This window comes from Semicossyphus pulcher, unplaced genomic scaffold (assembly GCF_022749685.1).
Source record: "Semicossyphus pulcher isolate SPU_LCO1_2020_fin unplaced genomic scaffold, fSemPul1.0.p SCAF_4, whole genome shotgun sequence".
Taxonomy (NCBI): Eukaryota; Metazoa; Chordata; class Actinopteri; order Labriformes; family Labridae; genus Semicossyphus; species Semicossyphus pulcher.
Window position 1 is genome coordinate 6288464 of NW_027211715.1, and position 24510 is coordinate 6312973.

The window sequence follows — 24510 nt, forward strand, 5'->3', positions numbered from 1 at the left end:
GGTTTACATATAGAAGTAAATTCTATATTATGCAAGTTGTTTTACAGTTTGAAGAAATATGTGGCAAGTTTGTAGAATAGGAGCTAAGAACAAGGAGGTGTTGGGCTCAGTGAGGTCTATTGATTTCTAAAAGGTCCCGTGCCTAACTTAAGTTTGACAGCCGGATTTGTGAGGACTTTGAACTACTGCAGAACAAGGGTGCTGAGATAACTCCTTAAAGACAGCGCTGGTGTGGACCAGGCTAAGAGGGCCTTAAGGAGACATTCACAAACAGTTGAAGACTCTGCTTCAACCGGCGTTTGGGGCCAACCGTGGGCCACAACCACTAATGGTATGGGAGGATGCTGGAAAAACGCTTGGCCCAAATTTGCATATAAAAAATGCCAATGGCAAGTTCAGATAACAAGACAACAGAGGAGGAGGAGGAGGAGGAGGAGGAGGAGGAAGAGGCAGGGTGGGAAGAGTCAGCAGCATCTTCAATAATACGAGGGAAAACTCAGAAAATGAAACTCTGCCTATAGGTATGAGGCTAATTAACAAAGTTTTGTCTCAGAGAGGAATCCAGGGCAAAAGAGAATGGTTAGATTCAATATTCCCCAAAGATTGTCTTCAAAGCTTAAACCGAGGATATTAAATGCATCAGAAATAATAATAATGCGAGCGTGTGTGTCACTGCTGGCGGCTTCAGTCTTCCTCTGTTGGTAGGCGAGATGTGTATGCGTTAATATGCGCTCTGTGGGAAAGATTTAACTCATGAAATACTGTATTGTTCACAACCAGCCAACAACAGTATACGCATTTATTCACAGACGACACACACGTTTCCCCCTCCATGACACCCGTCCCCCTGAGATCCCCCATTACTAATTAAAACTCCTGACAAACCGTCTGTCTGTCGGGGACATGGTCACCATAGGACCCCTGCGTGTTGATGGGATGATGAACAACGCAGATGAGCAGAAGTTTATTTTGTAACACGTTCTCCTCTAGACAGACGACAGCCACATTTATCTCCACAATAATTGAGCCTGCTCGTGCCTTTCTTACAATTTATCACGAGTCAGGACGGCAGCTCCGCTCATGTAAATGTGCTCTCATGGAGCAGCTCGCCTGCTGCTAAGTCAATACATGTAATACTGTAATTCTGTTCAGCATCACAATTTGCATATCACAATATTCTTTATGTTTTTATCGTCTCCTGATTCCATGAAAAGACCAAAAAGCTTTCTTCGTTTCTCTATGGTGTAGCCAAAGACTGGCATTTCTTCTTCTGCTGTGCCATAATCTCCATTGTTATCCAAAAACACATCCAAAGCACATCACTGGGCCACACTGACCTTCAAAACACTACAATACACATGGGAAGTGTAGTTTATTTTCTGTCAATATCACATAAACTGCCATATGCTACAGATTCTAAGTAGAGCACCAACCGTGCATTAATGCACGCCTTATACTAGTTCCCAACAAATGCACTGTTTATTCACATGTGAGTTAAGTATTACAGCAGATGTTAATAGTAATCGAAACAATGGGTACCAACTAACACGTTGCTAGTGTTGTTTTAAATATATATTTTGTTTCTAAGTCCATAAGTAAGCCCTTACTTATTGCAGAATTATGCTGGACTTATCCAATATTTTATATTGGCAGACTTCTTTTTCCATGGTGGGGAATTAACTTTCTTGCTAAGTTTACAAATTACTTGCCGAAGTTAAAATACACAGCTCAAGAAAAGAAGAAAAAAGACACCACTCCACATGTTCCTTAAACCAGCATCTCTCTCTTCATGTCATGGCCAGCCCAATCCAGATCTGAACCATTGAAAACCTCCTGAATGTGATCAAGAAAAAGATGGACGGTCACAAGTCATCCAACAAAGACGAGCAGCTCTAAGAGCGGCCTAACGTCACCCAAGAGCACTGTGACGGACTGATGGAGAGCATGCAGAGATGCATGACAGCTGTGATTAAAAACCAGGTTATTCCTTATATTGATTCTGAAATCTTCTGAGTTAAAACATGAAAAGGAACATTAACTTTTTTTTTTTTTTGCATTATTCCATGTCATCATTTTCTGCTAATGAAAGACATAATTAAAAAACATAATATTTTACTTGAAGGATGGGGAAATGTTGTTTACAATGAAACAAAGGTTAATTTAAGACAAACACAAACCTATAAATTGAAGAACCAGAGAAAAACATATTTTTGCAGTGATTTTTGTAGAATCTACGTAGAGCACCAAACTGATATTAATCCACGCCTTAAAGTAGCACTATTACACATGCAATATTTATTCATGAGTCATTTTTGCAAAGTATTACATTACCCAGATGTTGAGCATGTTTAAAAAAATATAGCCTAGAACCAAGAAAAAAAAATGGAAACAATTGCTGGTGTTGTTTTTGTAATAGAAATTGTTAATAAGTTAATTAGAGAATGATGCTGGACTTCTCCAAGATTTCATTATGCCAGACGCCTTTTTCCATGGTCAGGAATTCACTTTAATAAGTTTATGACTTGCTAAAGTTTTAATATATACAGTATGTGTCTAAGATTTCAGTCTCCACACCAATACTATGGAGGTAAATAGAATTTGGTGTGAGTATTTAAAAAAACACATTTAAAGAGTTAGTAGTTCTGACTTAACCGTTAACCCCAAAAAACACTGAATTATTCAAATTTACTAAAGCAGTGTTTCAGGAAACACGTTATTGGCATTTTCTTTCCAGTGCTGTGAGCGACATTAACAGAATTCCATTCATTCACACAGTTTGAGTGTTTGTGTTGCTCACGGTAATGATCAAATTAAGACGTTCAGATTTTAACAGTTTAAAGTGAAGCCTGTGTATTATCCAGACCAGGGCGTTTCTGGAAACACAAACATAATTCCATTTATCTCCATTAAATTTGGGGAGGAGGCGATCTCCAAGCCTCGTCAAATATAACTTAAATAGTCTTTCTGATTTACAACTTACATAATAACGTGTCATGATAAACTGATTTAAGTATCGGAGTAGAGGCAGAAATCTGTCCAGGCCGGGTGCATATATTAACCAAATTGTCTGAATGGCTTCACACCACTTGAGGCAAGTCAAAACTAATGTATGTTGGCTGACCCAAACCTTTCAGATTGCTTGCAGTGAATGAGAAATATCCAGTGTGTATACTGGTCTATAATTTCTGTGACTTTGGCTGCAGCTGCAGCAAACACTGGTGTGGTACACTTACAAGACCTTTTTCCTCTGAGGCAGCCCTCAAATATCCGAGGCCAATTCAGCATGGCAATAAGTGCAGAATTACCATGGAAGCACTCCTGATTCCAGCCCTTTAGGTTTCCTCCAGCAGCTTGTTTACAGTCGGGCTTGCTGAAGGTTGACCCCGGCTCTTGTCAACCTTGAGCAGGTCTCTGACCCCAGGCCTGTCCCGTCCAACGCCTCCATCCATTTGTGGATCTTGGAGGGCTGAGGGGTCAGCTCCCTTCTTACACCGTCAAGCCCCCTCGCCTGGATCCTCACTCTGCCAACTCCACTTACTGTCTCCTGCCCCATCTCCTGCTCCCTCTCCAATCTGCCGCTACCTCCGACCGACCCTGATACATAGCAGAGCACTACAAGACATGTTTCCCTCTCAGCCAGCGAGAGAGGGCTATGTGTGGTGTTATCTTCCACTATCTGCGCCTTTCTCCAGTTTTTTTCCAAACTGTCGGCTCGGATTGCATTACAGCTGCGTGCTATAAGACTGGAAGCCATTGCAAAGGATCAGCTTCTATTAGGGCGCCTATTATCATCCCAAATCAGTCGCATTTTAGCATTTAAGTGTCGAAAGTTCACGCTGAAATCTCCAGCACCGTGCCTCAAGGTACAGAAGGCACATCAGGCAGCCGCCGATAACATGTTCTCTCTCTTTTTTCCCCCCTGCTTCTCTAACACGCTGACTGTTTGTAAAATTACAAGAGATTTCACAGGGCCAGAGTTGGGTGTGATGAAATGCTTGCTGAAAGTTCCTGGCACTAGCAATAAATGTTCACAATGTTCAGCCAGTGTTGCGTTGTGCAACAAATATTAAGCTAATCATCAGTCACTTTTGTCTTCTAGGCAACACTGGAGTCCTCTTTATAATCCTATTTACCATTTCCAGTGAAGCCACCCCCTCCCGTACCCACTGCCCACCCCCTGCATCCACACACAGGCCCCCGCCAATCCAACCCGAGGCTGTTCATCTCTAATGAAAGAGAAGATAACGCACAGACAGTCGGGATCACACACTAAGATGCCTGCCCTACATAGTGCCTTTTCTTCCACCAAATACTTCACAAGATGTCACTGACATTATTTAAAGTGATTACATTTAGCAGAAGTGAGCGCCACGGACGGCACAATTACTCTCATGGCAAATTTAGCCCTTTTGACAATCTCCCCTACAGGTTAGCCCCCCCCGCTCCCCAGCCTCATCACTGTGTGCATCCACACCCACCATGTTTTAACACAGACACAAACACAGAATGTCCTGTCATCCATACCGTGAAGACTATAGATCAGGAAACAAAGAAAACGATGGCTTATGGTTCAGTCCACGAGGAAACATTTGCTGTCAGGCGGGTTCATTTCAATACAGACTACTGGACGGCTGCTCTCTGTTGCTGCATGTTTACAGCACGTTAACCATCATCATTAGAACGTATATATATATGATATATATTTAAAAAGAAAAACCTGTATTATTTAGATATAACCTGGTGTGCATTTTTCTTTATGAATCTGGTTTGAACCGTGTAAATTATTACAATATATAATAGATAATATAATATATATATAATATAACAATATACATTCAGACTCATTTATAATATAAAATAAATAGATTAACATGCTGCAAGTTAATGCACATCACTCATATCAAGCAACTTTTTAATCTGTAGAGTTTTCTCATAGTGATGCAATAAATTAAAACTCTAATATCAACCTATTAAATCCAACTGAGGCCTAGGCAGACATGTACACACACATTCATTCTCACTTACACACACACACACAAATAATTGAGATTTTTTTCACAAGGACATGCAGAGCCCGCAGCCAGTGCTTAATTGCACGAGCTATCATTACACGGAAAATCAACAATTTTAAAAATACACCGAACACCTTTCATCTTCACCCTCCTCTAATCGCACCAGTAAGAGCCGTCTGGAAGGGAGCTTGATGTAGTCAAACTATCTAAACAGCGCCAGCGGGTGCCTCACAATCAGCACCACTGATGCAGATACTTTTGGACATGGCGGAGTGCTGCAATGCTGCCTCGCACTGCTGCCATCCTCTCGCCATCTCGTCCGCGATGGGGAATCAGATGTGACCCGAGTGCCATGTTTGCCTGTTTCGCCCATGGTGAACAGCAGACAAATGAACCAGAATCACAGACACCGACACAAATCTCTCCCCACAGTGTTGGTCTCTATTCGCGTTTGAAAAGCCATTTGGAGATTGGTGTTGAAACCAAACTGTTACTCGTCTCTGTCTTTGTGGAACAGCGAGGATGCACTTGTCTCCCTCCTTTCCAACTGAAGCGCTGCCCTCAGCCCTCAGGGAAATGATATAATGAGGATCCCTATGCCTACACTCTGCCTCATTTCAATTGTAAACGCTGCACACACCCTGCACTTTGGACCAGTGATGGTTGCATTATGGGCCGCGCTCAGAATATGACAGTCCATCATGTCCGCACAATGTGCTGCTTCACTTTTCACTGCTGTCTCCTGCACTTTATATTACACTTAGTTTTTTTGTTTCTGCTTCTGCTGCTTTGAGAACATGCTCAATTCTTTCCCATTACCAAGGTGCCTATTAGCTCGCATATTAGGAGCATACTGGCTCTTTTTAGGTCATTAACAAGCACTTACTGATTCCTCATACTGCCTAACTGTAGTTTACAACTGAGAGGCAATTAACCAACAGTTGTTGTGATGATCTTAATAGCATAATTAGTGTACAAAAACTACCCTACTTAATATCAATAAGCAGTTATTAGGAAGCGACTGAGGCTGAACATTCAATTTATGTCCTTGTAGTTGTAGAAAATGGTCATGCAGAATATGGCGCTAACATGCTTTAGTGACCACAGCCAATAGGATGCTAATTTAAGCTAATAAAAACAAGCTAACATTTTATATGTGTGATATTATGGGTTACCATTGAAATGTATAAATGTGATTGCCATCAATCAGTTGTACTCAATAGCTGCCTTAAAGCTAACAAAAAAAGCTAATCTAGCTGTACATGTGTTTGCACACCAGAATCCCATGTATACGTTGCTCAGTAGATATTGTACAATTGAATAATTGATCAGTACTGGTTGGGCTGAGTGTGGCAATTAGCGAAGACAAGGTTAGCGAAATGAGTGACATCCAAGGTCAAAGGTCAACTCACATTTAAGGCAAGCAATGGCGCCAAACTCCCAATTTACACACACTGGCCCAACCTCTTAGCCTTAATATTGACAAATGCATAACAGCAGTGTCAAGTGCTCAAGGGTGATCTACTTTTTTCCTGATGTGGGGCTCCCTGGAGTATGGAGCAGAAACATATTCTCTTCAAACAATCCCAATGACAGCCAAATAGCCTGCTTGTCGCTTGTAAAAAACCTTCTAATGATGCGTGTCGAGGGAGTGCCCTGCCTTCTTGTAGCAGACGACTCCCTTGTGTACGAGGAAAAGCAGAAGGAAAAAATAATCATGTTTCCCCCAAATCATTCCTCCTCGTGAAACCCAACGACACCCGAGCATCTAAACAAACCTCTCCTTCTCTCAGGATCGCTCGCGTTTCCTTCCTCCTGCTTTCTGATCTGCTAAGTCAACATTCATTACAATAACCATTAAATTTCCTTTTTCAAACAGCATTTGCGTGTATGCGCAGACTGGGAAATCTATTGGAAAAAAATTGGACATGATAGGTACATGAGTGGAGGCACAGGGGTCTGCATCGATGCATCAATGTAACACAGAAGCAAATGTTTCCACCCCTGTGCCATTGCAGCCCCCCTCTCACCTTTCATATTATAATTAGAACAAAAATCACAGGAAGTTTGATGTTTGCTGTCTGGGGTTTCATGTTCCCACATGAAATATTGGGGAAAAGTCGCAAAATTACATTCATGTATTTCTAATATCATTTCTTGGTAAAGATTGTAGTCACGGCAACCAATATATTAGAGAGTTTGGATTTAAAATGCTACCAACAAATCCTGAACTTTTGCCATTTTTAAGGAAGTTAGTTCTATTTTTGTATTAAATAAATATTATTTCACAGTCTAGGGATACAACAATGGATTATTTTCAAGATTCAGTTAATTTGACAAGTCCTTGATTAATCAGTTCATCATAAACAATATAAAAAATAACAACAACAAAAGACAAAGAGAAGCAGCAGATCCTCATCTTTAAAAGGCTCGGACTATAGGGATGTTTGGAATCTTGCTCCAGAAATGGCTTAAATTATTAAGAAACCATCAAAATACTTGCAGAAGATGTTTCTGTTCATTGAATTGTCGTTTCATCTGCTATATGTACATTCCATTTTGTTGCACCAAAACTAGCCCCAGTGATACCATGTGTAACTACCATGATGGTAATAAAAGAGAAACAGACACGGATTAAATAAAACATTAATTTAGTAAGGAATTCAGCGGTTAATAAGATCATTACAGAGACAAGAGAACAGTATCTTGATCTTAGGGGAGCAGGCGAGTTCATTGTCAGATCACAGAGCTTCTGTTAAAAACATATCTTTTTCATGTTCACTGAGCAGATGACAGGACGGCCAATGAGAGAGCAGGAGGCTCCGTGTCTTAATGCCAAGAAAGTGGGAGTGCTAACGGGCCCTGATTAGCTCCGTTTATCTCTAATTAATTACCTTTACCTAATTAGATGCTCTGTTTCAGCTAGACATGGAGTCAAGTAGACTAGATTATTAGTGTGCTCATCGGGCCTTTATAAAGGGCTGAAATTAATGTTACGTGCAAAAGAATCCGCTGCTTTAATTGCACAGGTGTTGCCTTATGGCAACACTTCATCATCCACCGGCTCCCCAAGATTATTAGGAGGGATTCATACAAAGGGACTATTCTGTGAACTGCACCGTCGCAGCAGCTCATTAGTTAGGCTTGTTATTGTATTATTTATTACATTTGGCCTTCCCCCATTGCCCATATTGATTCATAGACCCTATTTTTTTACCCCCACTTCTCCTTGACTGTCTGTTATTTCATAGCCAGTTAGTGAGTCTAATTTCAAAGCCTGTTTTTTTGCAGAACACCAGAAGCTATAATGATGGAGAAGGTGGAAGTATGTTTTCAAGCTTGCATCTCTTTTATGAAGAAAAGCCCCAATACATTTTCAAATAGCTTTCCTTGATAAACAAAAAAGAGCAGAACACAAAGACTGAAGACGGGCTGGCAAAATTAATTTGTTGATAACTAGCTTAACATTGATAAAATAACACATTTAAATCCCCAGTGTGGATTTTGTGGAGAATATTCAGAGAATACAAACAATTTGGTTAAGTAAACATAAAAAAAACAAGCACTTTGTATTCTCCACTTTATGACCCCATATATCAATCTGTTACGCATACGGTATATTTTAAACATCAAGTTACCGTTTACTACTGCTAAAAACCCTGTCAACCCAAGCAAACGTCATGCTAACAAAAAAAATACAAAAAACATTTACTAGCTTGTTGTTTTTAGCTCAAAGTGTAGATATACCAGTTTAGTTCTTTTGTCAGCATTATTCAGCATAAGTTTTTAAGATCAATACCACTTTCTGTCATTTAAATATAAGACTTTAGCTAGCAATCGGTTAGCTTTGCTTAGCAGCTAGCTAGAAGACTAGAAATGCGGATGCAACTAGCCTAGCTCTGTCAAATTGTTACATCATCCTCCTAATAGCCTCCCTAAAGTTCAGCACTTGGCACACGTACATACTTTATGTTCAAATATGTGTACAAATGTCTTATACCATTAGAAACAAAGCCATGTTGTTTTCCCCCAATTATACTCCGTATGCTAAGCTAAGCTAAGCTAACCAGATATTATATTAGATTATTGGTACATGTAGCCTACTAGTGTGTATACTACTGTGTTCGTGTGTACTACTCTGTGACTTTTGTATGTTTCGTGTTGTTTTATCACTGCGTGGATGTTTCCATTGTGAGCTGCAAATGGACTGCAGAAGAAAATTAGCTTTAAGCTAACTCTGGAACAATACGTCAAATGTAAACATTAATGTTTAGTGTTGTACAAAATCCTTTTACCAATCTATTGAATGAATAGATAAAATCTTTTCCGTACAGACATTAGAGTGTTACACATTTTCTCATCTCTCTGCAAGAAAGTAAAAATTGTTTTTTCCAAAATTCAGAACAATCACTTTAACTAGTATCTACGCCTTAGAACAGTGGAATGAAGGTTATTCAAGATAATGAAATGTGCATAATGGCATGTAGTGAAAATCAAAGTCACAGCTTATTTAAAGGTTCCAGAATTTGAATCTCAGTCTACATTGTTTTGGGTAATAATGGGCTCTTTTCAGTACGTGTAAGAGTCAAGGATGCATCATGAAAATGTGAGCAACTAGAGAATAATACACCCATTTGTAAAATATATGTCACAGTGCACTGTCAGTTTAAATATTTTAAAATGTCAAGACAGTAGTTTGGAGAAACATGAACCTGAAATGGTTCTGATTGTTACACTGTACGGTGAGCAGTAAAGGTAAAAAAAAGGTGTGTGACATATAGCGCCATGACAGTCACAAAAGAAAATGCCTTTAATTGGCAGCGTTAGCGGCTGCAGCTAAATCTTCCTCTCCATACTCATCGCTCTGCAGCTCCACCAGCTGTTTTTTCCTTAACTCTCCTCCAATCTCGCATCATGTTGTTCCGGGGGAAAAAAGCAAGGCTGACAGCTTGAGGAAGTCTGATGTCCTGGCTCTTATAGCTCTGGCAAAGGAGTGGATAATGCAGTGAAGTGAGGGATGTGGAGAGAGAGCCTGAGGGAAGCAGTCTACTGGACATGCATATGGTCCTCTCCTGGTTAGCTTCTCCACCGCTTCCTCCTCACCACTTATGGCCCCTCGCAACCCCGTCTTATGGCACCTTTGCCAATAAGAATGGGCAAGGCAGCTGTAACCAAGCATGCTCAAGGCCACTGACCTGGAAACGTGGCTCAACCTAGCAAAGCCCACTCACTAGCCCCTACTGGATTTATATGGCCGGGAGAATGTGAACCCCCACCTTCCCTCCCACTTCATATCACACTGCCCATAACACTCGGCTTACTGTCAGTGTTATTATCGTCCTAAAATGTATGTGCAAATGCTCAGTCTAAATATGTATACGAGCATGACAAGGCAGATTAACATGTCAATATCCTCCTACACGTTTTGTCGTGTTAGCGTCAGGTATTAGCGTTAAGTGAAGTGAACGCATCAAAAGCTTAGCAAGTCAAGAGTCTGTGTTTGAGGGTTTTCTTTAAGGTGCTCGACTATAATTCTCTTTTATGACGGATATATTAAGATAAATTTCCAACTTCATCCCCCCTCACTTGTCTTTACTTCATTTCATCACACGTCTGTTAGCTATCACAGGGTTTGACAATTTCTTAACAAGGCACACTTCAACATTTATTCCACAATAGCCTATCACTTCAGAAACTTCTCTCAGAGAGGAGAACAGGCACGCCATGTTTGTTCAGCAGCTCGGAATGAGTGAAATTAACAAAGATGATGTGACACAATCTGTCATCAGCCATTACAAATCAATGGGCTCTCCGCCCGCTCGGGCATATTCCCAGTGGTTTTACTTCCTTAAAAGTACAGCAGGTATTTTAATGTGTGATGAAAGGTTCGTTTCATAGCCGAGCATGAAATATGAGGGACATGTGACGACTGCGACGCGACCTCCTGTCTCAGAAGCTGCTCGCGGAGACGCGCTGAGAAATCAAGCGTCACTTTTGAGATGTGACGACAGGGCTTTAAACTGAAGTATCTTAACTTGTGTCACGTTTAGAAACAATTAGAGCCCATTGATGTTTGATGGTGGAGTTGGGGAGCGCTCATTTTAGACGTTTAGCATTTCAAGTACGCTGACATATTCGACTTAAGACAAAAGGCTGTACTCGACTGATAATGTAATGACAGACACTGCTTTAGCTTGTCTTACACCTGTGTCGTAATCAACTGACTGCAGCATAAAACAAGTAACGGTGACCTAAATTTGCTCCATATCGCCCATTGATGTTACTCCTTTTATTCTATCATGATACATATACATATGACAACATGGCAGTGATTTGAAGCAGGGTGTTGTTTGCTTGATCATTTATTTTTCAACGTCTTGTATAGCAGGGAAAAGTTGGATGAAGGCCCCTCTGCGAGACAAAGGTCACCCAGCCAAGAACACAGAGAACATCCTCGCACTTCCCAGCCCATTTCTTTAGATATGTGGGTGGAGCGTAGGGGTGTCTCTCACCCTCTCTCTCCCTGACACACTCGCGCCGCACTGCTGTCCTCAGCATCTCCGTGGGGCGGTGACTAATTGCCCCCGTAAATCACTGTGCAGGCCGCGCGATCCTCCGTTTATTTTTCCTGACAGTAATTTAGTGCTTGCTCTTTTACACACTTGTCATCGCGTGTTTTTCCTCACATTAGAGGCTGGTGGAAAAAGGACGGTAATTAACGGTGCGACGCGCGCTCGCCATGGCTCTTTCATCATAGTGTGATAATTGTGCTCCTTGTCTGTCACAGTAACCTCTCAGTTTCCCCTGGAACTTCCTCGGTGCTATTTGTCAACCCTGAGAAATAAGGAAGGATTCTGGGGGCCCTGGCTGCGATTCGGCTCGCCTCGCTACCGGTTTTCCTATTTGTATCAAGACTGGGTCATTTATATTTCACACAAAACTTGTCAGAAATATTAGCCTTATCCTGCACAGGAAGATAAAAGATATATGGTAAACACACCTGAGTGCTTGATAGCTTGAGGAGCTCCGCACCCTCCTCGCGCTTTTTGTTTCCTTAGTCTTTTTTATCCCTGATAGGAGGGGAGGTCGCAGAGGAGTTGGCGGGGACAGGCTAATAAACAGTGCTTCCATTCATAGTGCTGAGATGCAAAAGCCAGGGCGGTGGGGATGCACAGAACAGCTGAGACCGTAGAAAACCCATTCAATGAACTAATCTATTTACAGGAAAGCCCAGTTCACTCATCTCTTTAGAATTTACAGAGGAATAATGCAGTGTGTTCGCTGTACAACATGTCATATTCTATTTTTATCAGCTGTGGGCAGGTGATTCACTGTCTGCCTTGTTATCCTCTGCTGTTCCACGCTGGGGATGCACAGTATCCATCACCCATAACCTGCACCCCAGAGGTTAAGTCATCAATAACTTTGCTGCTGAAAATATTGCAGAGGACTCGGAGGTTTGCGTAAGGTCCTTTGACTGGCTGTCCGCGTCCCGCTCCGCGTCCCGCCGCACCCCCTTCTCCCAACTTCTCCCGGATTTTTTAATATCTTTATTCTCCTGTCACAGACAGAGGCTAATGGGATGTGTGGTCAAGATTTCAGGATCCATCACTGGCTTGCTGAAGAATTAGCATGGGCCCCATGCATCACCTGCCAGAGCTGTCAGGCCTGCTGTCTCCCGCGCTTCATTATAGCGCTGGCACTGTGCTGCCTGTCTCCCCTCTGCGCTCGCTTCTCCCCAGCCAGGAAGCACGGCCGGGGAGAAAAAAGGCCCTACCACGCCCCTCAATGTCAGCCCTGGTCACCAGCCACTAAATTAGGATACACTGTCGCGCTTTTTAGAAATTAGGAAGAGGAGCGGACAGAGCCTCTGTCTGCTGAGGATGCTCCTAGAGACAAGCGGTTCTCCCTCCCTCCTCTTATCCTTTCACTCCTCCTTCTCGCTCTGACATAGCTTTAAGTGCTTTCTCTCTTTTTTATCAGGAGTAAAAAGTCTTTAAAACTATTAGGCTAATTAAGCAGCATTTGGCCCCTGTCGCGCTAAAGGAACTATTTGATTACTCATGTCCCTCCAGTTGGTAGTAGGGGGTACTGCTCTCATTTTTTGGTGGCTAACCCCCTTGTGCCTCATTCAGAGCCTGGACCCAGAAAACCCCCTCGAGAGCCATTCTTTATGTCTCCTCTGCAGCGCAGATTAGACCAGCAGTGCTAAGAAGGTCACAGTGAAAATGAAGAGAGCAAAGCAGGACTACAGCTGGGGACCCTGCCCCGGTCCTCTCCCTCTCCCTCTTATTAGCAAATCAAAGCTGCCTCCAGAAAGATTCACACTCCTCACCTGATTTTGTCCTTTTCCGCTAATCACATAGCCACTTTGCCTTGACTGACAGTTTTCTTTATAATTGGCCCATGATCTGGCAAGGATCTAATAACCAGAAAATCCCCTCTGAGGGTCCGCCGGGCTTGGGCGACCTGTCTACACACACACACACACACACACACACACACACACACACACACACAAACACACACTGCCTCCACCATCCCCCTAACACCATCTGCAAAGGGCCGTTGCCATGCCACACTGTTTGTGCACAACAACGGCGAGCTAATCTTAACGTTCAATAATGGTGTGAATATTCAATGAACAGCCCAGGCAGAGGATCCACAGTAGCACACTCTAATTACTGTTCATTTGCCAGAGTATCAAAGCCTAATTACTGTTCATTTTAATGCTCCAGAGAAACAGGAGGAGAGTCAAGGCAGGGTTAGAGGAAGATGCCCTCGAGAGATCAGCCAGTCAGTCTTTATCCGTCTCCTTCGCCGCCTCTCTGCCAGTTCATTGTCTTTGTGCGTGTGAGCCGCGTGTCTGTGTACATCCGGCACGCATTCGTACGTCTGTGTGTTTTATTGTGCAAGCAAACAGTCAGAATTTCTTCAAACAAACACGTTAATCAATCACAGAGACAGCTTAGAGGAGGGAAACAAAAGAAGACACAAGAGCATGAGACGAAGGCAAGAGACAGGGTCCATAATCCCGCGCTTATTGTTTCTTTTCTCTTCTTTATCTGTTTAATGTGTTGTGGGTAAATATCAGACAAGAGAAGGGAGGGGACCGCCGTCATATTGTCTTTGCCTTCACCAGAAGAAAGCTCTTTTTTTCTCTCCCTCTCACCTAATCCTGACAGAAGCCACTGCAATCACTATCTGCCACCCGTTTGACAGTTTCTGTCACCAATTAGCAGCTAAATCAGCATCTCCCCAAACAAGGAACCCGAGCAGTTTATATGTCTTATAAATCATTATTTAGTGCTTGTCTAAGTGGGTTTTCTCCTCTTTTCATTCACACTCCTTTACATTAGGAAACAGACTGCAATGCAGTTGGCGGCTCGCTGGTCCTCTCAGATCTTCGGGCTCCCCGCGTCGGCGCAGGAGGCCCCTATGGGCGGGGAATAGACCCTGTCTTCCCCTATCAGGAAGTTTGTCTCGTGAATTTTCTCCCCCTTGCTCCACAAAATTTACAAGGCATCGACAACCCTTTTAATGAGGCACACCAAGCTGTTCGCCGGCTTTCCCCATGATAGGATGTTAAATGAAAAGCTGCGTGCAACATGCACGGTTTGTTATCATTCAATCTGCTTGAGACCACAAACTGGTCATTATCCAGCCATTATTTTCCCTGATTTACAATCGCGGGTGGAGGAGGCAATTGCTGTGGCTTGTTCTCCCCTCGGTGGGACGGATGGGAACCAGCTTGAAAATTTGCATTTACATGATCCGGCTGAGCAGCTTATTAGATCTGGATATTTATTTTCCACTTAAAGCGATGTTTGATTACACTTTAATAAAGAACAGGGAAAGCACTGAGCTGGCTGGGACTAACTGATCCTGCACACTGCTTTCTGTGGGATTTTGTGTAATGAAACGAGAAGGACAAGAGATAAGGGAGCAACAACAAGGAGGTGCAGGGGAGAGACCCCGTAAAAATCATGTCCATTACCCCAATACAGCTACTGTTACAGTCAGAGAAAGGGCACTCCTAAAGGATAACATGCAGATCATACAAAGATATTACTGCAGTTAAAACTACAGTTAGTAGGAAAATACCAAATATCCAGCCGATAAAATATATATATATATATATATATATATATAAAAACAACACCCACAACAATTGCATTCAAACAACAAATACAGATGTCCCTTAAGTCATCTTAAGGACCAACAGTTAAATTAGTTTTGTCAGATTTCCAAACAAACGCAGGAATTTCATGCAGGAGGCGTAGTGATACTGGATTGTTCAAGAGAGAAAATAGTGCATAAAGAACGGCGCAGTATATGAAATCCTAGGAGGATGATTTTGTGTTGAAAATGTATCACCATTACCTGCGTTCTGTTTCTGTAGGGTAAAACTTTTTGGTTTCATGACCCTGGCATCTCGTTGGAACTACTTATTCTACATTTGGAACTGGCCAGAACTCCGGCCACGGGGCTCGGTGAGTAAGCTAATAGCTTTGCATCCACTACACTACTAGCAAGTATTTCATACAACTTGATGTCCAAAAATCCGAACTATCCCTTTAAGGTCACCTACCTTAGGTCTTGTAAGGTCTTGACATCATATCACTTACATGCTTAGCTGTTGAAACCAACACTTATCTTCACCAATCAACTAAACCTAACCAAACTGCAACTGTTTCACAATTAACCATGTGTCCCAACACGTTTGTCCAGTACACCTATTCTGTAGTTTAGTAGTGTAGTTTGTCATGAGTACTGAGAGTCGTATTAGAGGGTAGGCATAAGCAACGAATGTAGTTGTGGAGTTCGGCTAAAAAATACAATTATATGAGAGACTGCAACATTAAAAGTCCTTTCCAGTACACATGTCATGCAGGCTTCACCATTGCCGTTACCATTAAGAAGCTGCATATCCTAAACAGATTTTAAAACATCTTTCACACCATAGTCATCACGTTAAACACTGGACTTATTACTGACTCACATTTAAATTTTCAGACAGACAAATAAGGAGAAAATGAACTTTGTTAAAACTGTCTCAGCAACACAATCTCACTCGATCTGGAAAGAAAGAAGTCTCTTTTCTCTTGAGATCTGCAACCAATGAATCGCCAGATATTCAAAACTCTCCCTCTAATAAGGACAAACAGAAATGTAAAGGGAACCATGAATTAAAATTAAAAACTACTGTAAAATTCGGTGGATAAGTCGCACTTTAAGACTTTTTTTTTTCATCTAAAACGTGGGTTGCGTCCTATACACCAGTGCGCCACCCTCACAACAATCAGCGTTAACGTAGGCTGCTAGCTACCACACTGCAAACTCGACATGGTGAAAACAGATAGGCTATAATCTGTGTTTTGAATGTGTTTCAAATGGAAATAAATTGTAATTGTGTTGAAATAACTTGTATACACGTATCTTTGGTAACCCCAAAGAGACTGCGTCTTATATTCCAGATTTTACGGTCATAGGAAACATGCATCTTTCCTTAAAAATATTATTATTGCTTTTATTACTTTTAATAAACTGTTTGAGGAGTGGAAAATGTAAAGAATATAGCATTCCTTATCATTGGTGTAGCTTTAATGCGTCACAGTTGTCCATTCTTCGTCCATGTCACTCAGCACTAATGTGTTAACATAGTTTTACTTTTGTTGCTCACCAAACATCTGTTACAAAGTTTCATCTGGAGTTTATCCAGAAAACTTCTCTCTCAGTGACTCATTGTGGTGTTCATGTCTTCAGGCTCAGTCAGAGGCAGAAACTTCAGCATAATGGTTATTGAATAACTATTGACACTGACTGCACAAAAAGGAACCCTGTCCCACCTGACAGGACTTATGGGAATATAAAACAAATGAGCATGTCAGCCAAAGCAAAAATGGAAAATACTACCAGACTACACGCTGTAATTGCTTATGGACATTTGCTTTAAGCCAAGTGATGTTACACTTGATTTAATCAATATTTGCCTTCAGAAGCCATTCATAACCGCGTCGCAGGTGATGAATAAGTCACGGACAGTAGAGGATCTCTGGTGTAAAGCAAGAGGTCATGATCTGGGAAGGGGGCGGTGCAGGCGGGTGTGGTTTAATGGACACACTTGGTCATTTCTGGACTTCAAGATGATGCATGTGATCCAGACAATAGGCTTATTAACGCCACAGACACTAGAGGCAGGGGAATCTTCTGAGCTGTGTTGGAAAGACGTCATGGACGGTTAGCCACTGTTTATTCTGATAGTGAAACAGAACGTCCCTGTTACTGCCTGCTCCAGCTCCTACACAAATACAATTAATAAACAAAAATAAGTTTGTTTGCCCTATCTTTAAAGCCCCCAGTGAGGAATTTTAAGCTGGTTATGAAACAGACCGAAATGAATGCTCTATATGACCTACAAAAGGCCATTGGCGGGAAGATTGTATTTATCTATAGAGTAATTCTTACGCCTGTAACGGCTGCCAGACGAGGCAATTAACAGCACGCTGCCAAAAAGCATTTCTTTGACATTTTCCAGGACAAATATTCATGCAGGTGATTCATTTGAGTGTTAAAGAAAATCAGGACGAGATTTTTTGAGAAAAAAAAACACTTTTCGCACGCAGTGATGTAACCTGTCAGCTCCAGGCCCCAATGCGAGGCTAAAAGTGGACCCTGTCAGTCACAATGCCTCATGCCTCCCCTTTGCCTCTCCACCATCCTTAAAGGTATAATAAGTAGGATTTTCCTAGAAAAATAGAATATTGACTTTTACAAATATAATATAAATCATCACATGGGCCTCTATACATGTGCGTTGGTGAGTGTGTGTGTAAACCCTTGTGAGACCCTTCCCTCTGCATCTATTCTGTTGTTTTGCATTGCATTGGACGGTTATCAGGTGGGGCGCTGTTGTGGTTCCCTGAGCCAATCGCAGCGTATAGGTGAGTGTGGGAGTGGGTGTGTGAGTGTGGGAGTGGCTCAAATTGGCAACTGGGCCCCATTCAGAGCGGCGAACATGGTGAAAGACCGCTAGCATGCTATCGCAACGGTAACTGTGATGCTGTCGGTGTTAGCTCGGCGGGGGGCGTGTCCTCGCACGAGAGAGTGAGAGTGAGCTTCTGGTGACGAAGAGCCCAGGAGGAGGGGCCCAGTTTGAATGAGTCGTTGACTAAATGCAGGAAAAATCCTACTTAGTATACCTTTAAGTACAGACTGCTCAGTTACAATAACAGCCCAATTCTCACATAGAATAAAGTTTGAATAAATTTAAAAGAATGTCATAAACATACATCATGAATGTTAGTGACTGTTTCATTACACCTGTTTCTGTACGTTTACAACTACGGCACCTCGGACAACGCCTGAAAGCTCAGCGGCGCTGTCCTAAACTTTTTTTTTCTTTTCATCATGACAAGTGAATAAAGCATCCATGATAGTTACGCACTGGAACACTTGTATACTAAAGAGATAAGATGCACCGCCTTGTTGCCAACAGACACAAAATTAAAGTTCCTCACAGTAGCTTTAAGCTAACAGCAATCACTCTTTAAACAACGTTTAGTTCCTGTTCATTGAAATTGAAATATTCACAGGTTGGGTCAGACATTGTGACACTGTGGGAGAGAAAATACACACAGAATAACATGAGAAACAGTGGCATGGATGAGGATAATAAATGAGTGAACAAAAATTTATGAATTTATTTATGAATTTATAGAAGGTACCACAGAAGAAGAAATTAAGGAGTAATGAGACACTTGTATGTTCTGAAGCTTGGGTGTCCTTCTAGTCAAATATAAACCATAAACAAATGGAGGTTGTGTTCTTATAAACGCAAGACAGCCAAAGTTAGTCACATATGACCCGGTTAGAGCCTTACACCTTGCAGAGCCGACATAAAGACATGTATGTCAAAAGGTTGATATCCAACACTTTTAGGACTATGAGTGAAAACTTCCCTGCAGTGGACACACACCTTTCCCACACATAAACACAAACCCATCATCCCTCTCTTCCTGTAACCACTGCTCGTTGTCCAGCGAGCAGCTCAGGCACACACAGAGAAAATGCAGAGGTGAGCCTTTGGCCTGGAGTGCCCCTCATTTAAGACGATCGACAAAATCAATAAAATGAAGTATGTTTCCTCGCTCTTCTGGCTCTGGTCCCGCTCCTCAAGCGTTCCCTCAAGTAACCCACTCCAGCTGAGTTCTGTTACTGCAGCTCTTCCCCCACGTGTATACATCCTCAACCACTCTGTCTTCCCCTCAGCAAACTGAAAACTCCACCAACACAAACTATATGGTCTTCTTCTCTGAACGGTTAACACAGCAGTGAAAAACAAGCAAAGAGTCCACACAAATGCCAGAGAACGATCTAGAAACCTTCTGTTTTAAGACAGACACACTGCTGGATTACACATTAACTAGTGCATGGGAAGTTGTTCAGAATATTTCTGCTAATAAGATAAAAACTTCAGGTTACACCTAAATTACGGCTGTAGAGAAAGTATGTTTGAGGGGGAAAAGACATGTTTACGTGTTTTTAATACTATTGATTGGCTATTGAGAATCTTACCATTACAATATAAAGCAACTTGGGTATCCTCTGTTTTCACTTAATGTCACAATTGTTTTTTGCATTTGCATGTTAATAATTTCCTTTATTAAGAAAACAAGACTAAGAGTCTAAAGGCCTGCTAGCTGCTCTGTGAGGCTGTACTTCAACATAACGGTATTTTTATGTCAGCATGCTAACATTATCACAATGCTACCATGCTAATGTTTAGTGGGTGCACCATCTCACTTCAGCATGTTAGCATGCTACTGTTGGAAAAATTCTTAAAGCCTGTACAACCATCTTGAAGGTGAAAGTAAACTTTATTATCAGAATGAAGAACTTATAATCTGTGTGAAAAACATATATCAAGTAAAGTGTTTGAAATCACTTTGCTTCATGCTGAAAAATTATTTTAAAAATTCACTCTGACCTCTGGTCACAAATAACCCTGTCACGGGTCAGATGTTTTCCAGACAGTAGTAAACATAGGAGTTTTTTTTTTTTACACAAGTAGAAACCAGATACTGAAACTTTTACAGACTAAAAGGTCAGTTTTGTGGGCGCAGTTAAAAATAATCAGAGGATAGACGTAACATTAAAAAATTCGAGTTTCTGTGCATCTGTGAGCCCGCAATAGGCGGGGCTGTTTTTGCATCCAGATTTTATATACATATAGATTTTTAATTGTCAGTGTTTGGAGAGGCCCAGGCCCCATCTGGCCCTTGGTCTGAGGCCTTTTCTGACACGACCACTACCATGTACTAATTAGTACAAAACGCAAATTGCAGCTGAAACTTTTTCGTAATTTCAGCAGTTTTTTCCCCATGTTTTTGGTTATAAATGTATGCAGGACCTGACATGCAAGTGAGAAAAAAAAAATCAAGGGTTCCTTTTTCTGTGTCTCGTATAAATTCATGTGTTCATGTGTTTCTGACTCAGGAACCGGTGAAAAAAAGGTTTTGCTCGTGTAATCTTTCTAGGATGAAAAGGAAGTAATTTGGAAAAGGATCAAAGACATAAAATAAGTCGCTAATGAGATTATGTATGCAAAAGCTTTGATGCTACCTAAAAAAATCTTTAAAAAAGGACAGATTTAGCTCATGGTTAGAAAATGGACCACCAGATTTATAGTTCACTTGCCTCCCAGGGCTTCCATATAGACCAATGTACTGGACAAATTGTAGTTTTGACCTGATAATTGCACTTATTTATAGTTATAACAATTCATCATGTAGGGACCTTGATTATCTGTATAAAATTGCATGACAATAAATCCAATGCTTGTTTAAAAATTTCCTTTAAAAACTAATAGTATCGCAGAGGAGGAAAACTCGGGTGACCCCAAAGTCATAATAGATTTATCCACCATCAAAAACACATTTTTGTAAAACAATTGTGCCAATTACTAAGTTGATATATTTGACATAATAACAAAAAATGTTGACCTGCTTGCGGCACTGGACTAAAAGTAAGTAGGTCCTATTTATCCTCTGGGGTACATGAATTTCTAGAGAAAATTACATTAGAATCCGTCAGATAACGAGTGAGATATACAAAGTGAAAGTTTCTGTGATTAGTAAAGTAACTCTGAGCCAGGTTCTTACTAACGGTCATGTGAGTTTGCATTCCATATCACTCCTCTCTTACATCACTTCCTGTTTACCTCTCACTGCTAAAACATACTCAAAAGCAAAAACAACATATAGATAACCTTTTAAAACAGAGATGTCTCATTACAAAGCTCGTTCACACACCCTAAACAAAGCCTTGTGTTGAACCATCAGCAGTTTTAATAAAATCAGAGAAAAAGGTGATTTTTTTTTTTATTCCCAGTATGCCCAATTAGCTAGCACCTTGCTGGGTTGTGCACCGTCACTGTTGATTACTGTACAAAGAGGAGGGGGACTGAATAAATTGTGGGATTTGAACTCTTTGATTGACACAGAGACATCCCCGGGCTGTGTACCCATCAACATAAAAGGGAATCAACAGTAAAACATACAAGATACCGAACACTGAAAAAGCCATTCTGTTTTAGATTCATTGTCAGTGAAATACATGTATGTTTTTTTTTTACATCATTACCTTTAACACAGAAGTAATTCACCAGGAACTCTTCTATAAGAGTCTAATCAGTGTTAGCTGATTAGCAGGCTAGTAGGACTCAGTCATGCTCATTACAGACATCTTTATTGAGTGACCTTCCACTGTCCAACAACCTGCGAAGCACAGGTGAACGCTATGATTTTCTACTTTCACATTCAAGAGAAAGTTACTTTAATTCCCAGGGTTCGATGAGAAGAGTGATACCACTTTCATATCTATAGGCTACATATGAAGCTACAGCCATGAGATGGTTAGCTAGCTTAGCTAAAACAGCTACCCTGGTTCTGTCTGTCAGAAACACATGTTGTTAAGCAGCAGAACTAAAGCATCAATGAATATATTGTGTGTTCAATGTGTAAAAAAACAAATTGTGGTTTTATTATGTAGGCTACAGGACAGAGCTAGATGTTGCTCCCCATTTCCAGACCTTAAGCTAGGCTAAGGCTAAGAGGTAGCCATTTAGACATGACCTTTAACCTTCTTCAACTAACTAAAAAGGCAAATAAACATGAAATAAATCCCTAATATGTCCATTTATTCCTTAAGCATTGATAGGAAAGCATGTTCTATCCAAAATGGGAATTATTCTCAGTCACTGCACACGCTGTTTTCGTGGCTCATCATTTTTAAGTTGAACTGTGGAAAATGTTGTCATTTGTTAATATTTTAGTAGGTAGTTTTAGACGCCTTTTGCCATGAATTTTCAAATACTAATCACAATATGAAGTACACTTTTGGAGCCCAGGAACAGTAGATGCCACCTTTGTAATAGCGAATGAGGGTTAAACTTCATACTTAGGCACTTAAAGCACCAAACAGAACTGTGTTCTGTTTTCGAGAAAACTAGTTTGAGCTGAAACTTTGGTTTGATAAAATGACTCCCACTGTTTTAGTCATAGGAACCATTTGACTATTTCTCCCTTTATGTGTATAAAAAACGATTTTAAAATACCTTTCCTTTGTGTTCTAATAAGAAGTCGTTGAGGTGTGAGGGATGAGGGGGGAAACAAAGCTCAAGTCTGCAAGGTCAAATCTTTGGGTTCATAGACCCCGAGGAGGTAAATTGATTGTTGAGTGTTAGGGGAGGGGCAGGAGGTAAGCATTTAACTGCTGACAGACAAACTCTGGCCCTGCAGGGGAGAGCAGGCAGCACGTTGCCTGACATCATTTCCACAGGCCTGTGTTCCACAATCCTCTTCTGTTCAATGGGGCAAGACCCTGCGCTTTTGTTACAATTAACCTATTAGGAGAAGCCTTTCATTCGCAGGTGATTCCATACTCCCTCGCCTGCCTCAATAAAACTATTTTGATCGGCCTACAGACTACAGCCTACAGACATTTGCTGGGTAAATACTGTTTGAGGAGAAAGATGTTTCCTCAAAAGCAAAAGTGTCGTTCTATCAAAACTTAACCACATTTTGATTAAATAAACAATATTAAACACACTTTATATGCCTTGTTATGTGGATTAAATGTGTTGTTTTTGCAGGGTATATGTCGTATATGACCTACAATAAAAACAAATGACTCTTGCCCTCGGTGAAAAACATAAAAGTATTTAAAAATTGACCCCAAGGGTCTGCTTTGTCCGTGGCTGGAGGCATTATTATACCCTGGTTGTCACAAAGTACCCCCTCAGGTCATTACTCCCGGGCAGCCACGGACCCTTTGGCAGACAGAAGCTGAGCTCCATTATCTGGGACGCAGAGAGGAGCTGAGCAGAGCAAAGAGGAGAGGGGAACGAGGGGGACGCACTGGCCCTGGATCTGAGGAAACGGAGATGTAGCGGGAGACGGTACCGTTCTGATGTGACGTTTTCTGGGGCCGCGCCCAGGCCTGGAAGCCACCCATTTGGGACAGGTTCTAGTGTTATCTGGCATGTGCTGGCAGAGAAATACTTAACCCAATCAGGAACATAATTGCATATTTTTTCATCTGCTTTTCATTTGATGCATATATTCTCTTTAGTTAAACTGTTTCTTTCTCGCCAGTTCCAGCCCATTGGAGTGCAGATGAGAGTGATCTGCTTTTTTGTGTACTAAATCAAAGCCAAAGCCCATTGTAAAAAACATCAGCATTAACATTCTGAGGCCAAACAAAGAAAAATGTGTCAGGCCACACAGCCGTCACAATGCTCACTGAATAATGTATACTAAAACAATACATTAAGTCTTTAAAATCAAAAGGCAAATGCTGCATAAGGAGTGCTGTCCTGGTCACGCGCACAGTGGTGTATTGTTGTGTTAGTGCAGCACTTCAGCACATAGGATATTTAACAAAACAATTGAGTTCAGTAGTTGATTTGAGTGTGTTGAAAGGTGTTCCAGTTTGGTACTCGGATTCATGTTTATATTCACACGCATTTTTTAACAATTCAGCAGGACAGTGATGTTCATCATAAGAAGAAGACCACAGAGAGTGGACAAATTCAACAAAGAACAGCCCTGGCTCTGTAAATGGGCAACACACAAAGTGGCTCAGAGCAAACCAAACAACAGGATATAAGCCAGTTAGCATCAGGTAGCATTTGGGCAATGCAATCCAACCCCTGCCAGCTAACTCTCCATCTTCCAAGTTCTTGCCAACGAGGAACAAAGCAATGATTGCGAAATAAGTGTTTCCCCTCTCAAGGCTAACGCAGCAAACCCACCAGCTTCTACTATAATTCTTTTGATTAGTTAGTTGTTGGAGGGGACGGAGGCTCTGAAGGATCATTAAAGAGAGTGGGCCATTGAGTTCAAAAATCCTTATTCAGAACTGCATACCTTTAATGACCAAATGTTAGATGTTTACTTACAGTGTAAAATGCCAACCTTGAAGGTGCAAAAGTCAG

At 41.4% G+C, this 24510-nt stretch overlaps 1 protein-coding gene across 1 annotated transcript in view; it reads right to left on the minus strand.

The window, feature by feature from the left end:
* Positions 1–3355: 3355 nt before the first annotated feature.
* Positions 3356–24510, minus strand: part of znf644b (zinc finger protein 644b) — a 47385-nt gene continuing 26230 nt past the window's right edge. Inside the window, exon 8 of the mRNA XM_069679797.1 lies at positions 3356–3594. Within this exon, the coding sequence (XP_069535898.1) occupies positions 3356–3594 (239 nt within the window). The remainder of the gene's footprint in view (positions 3595–24510) is intronic.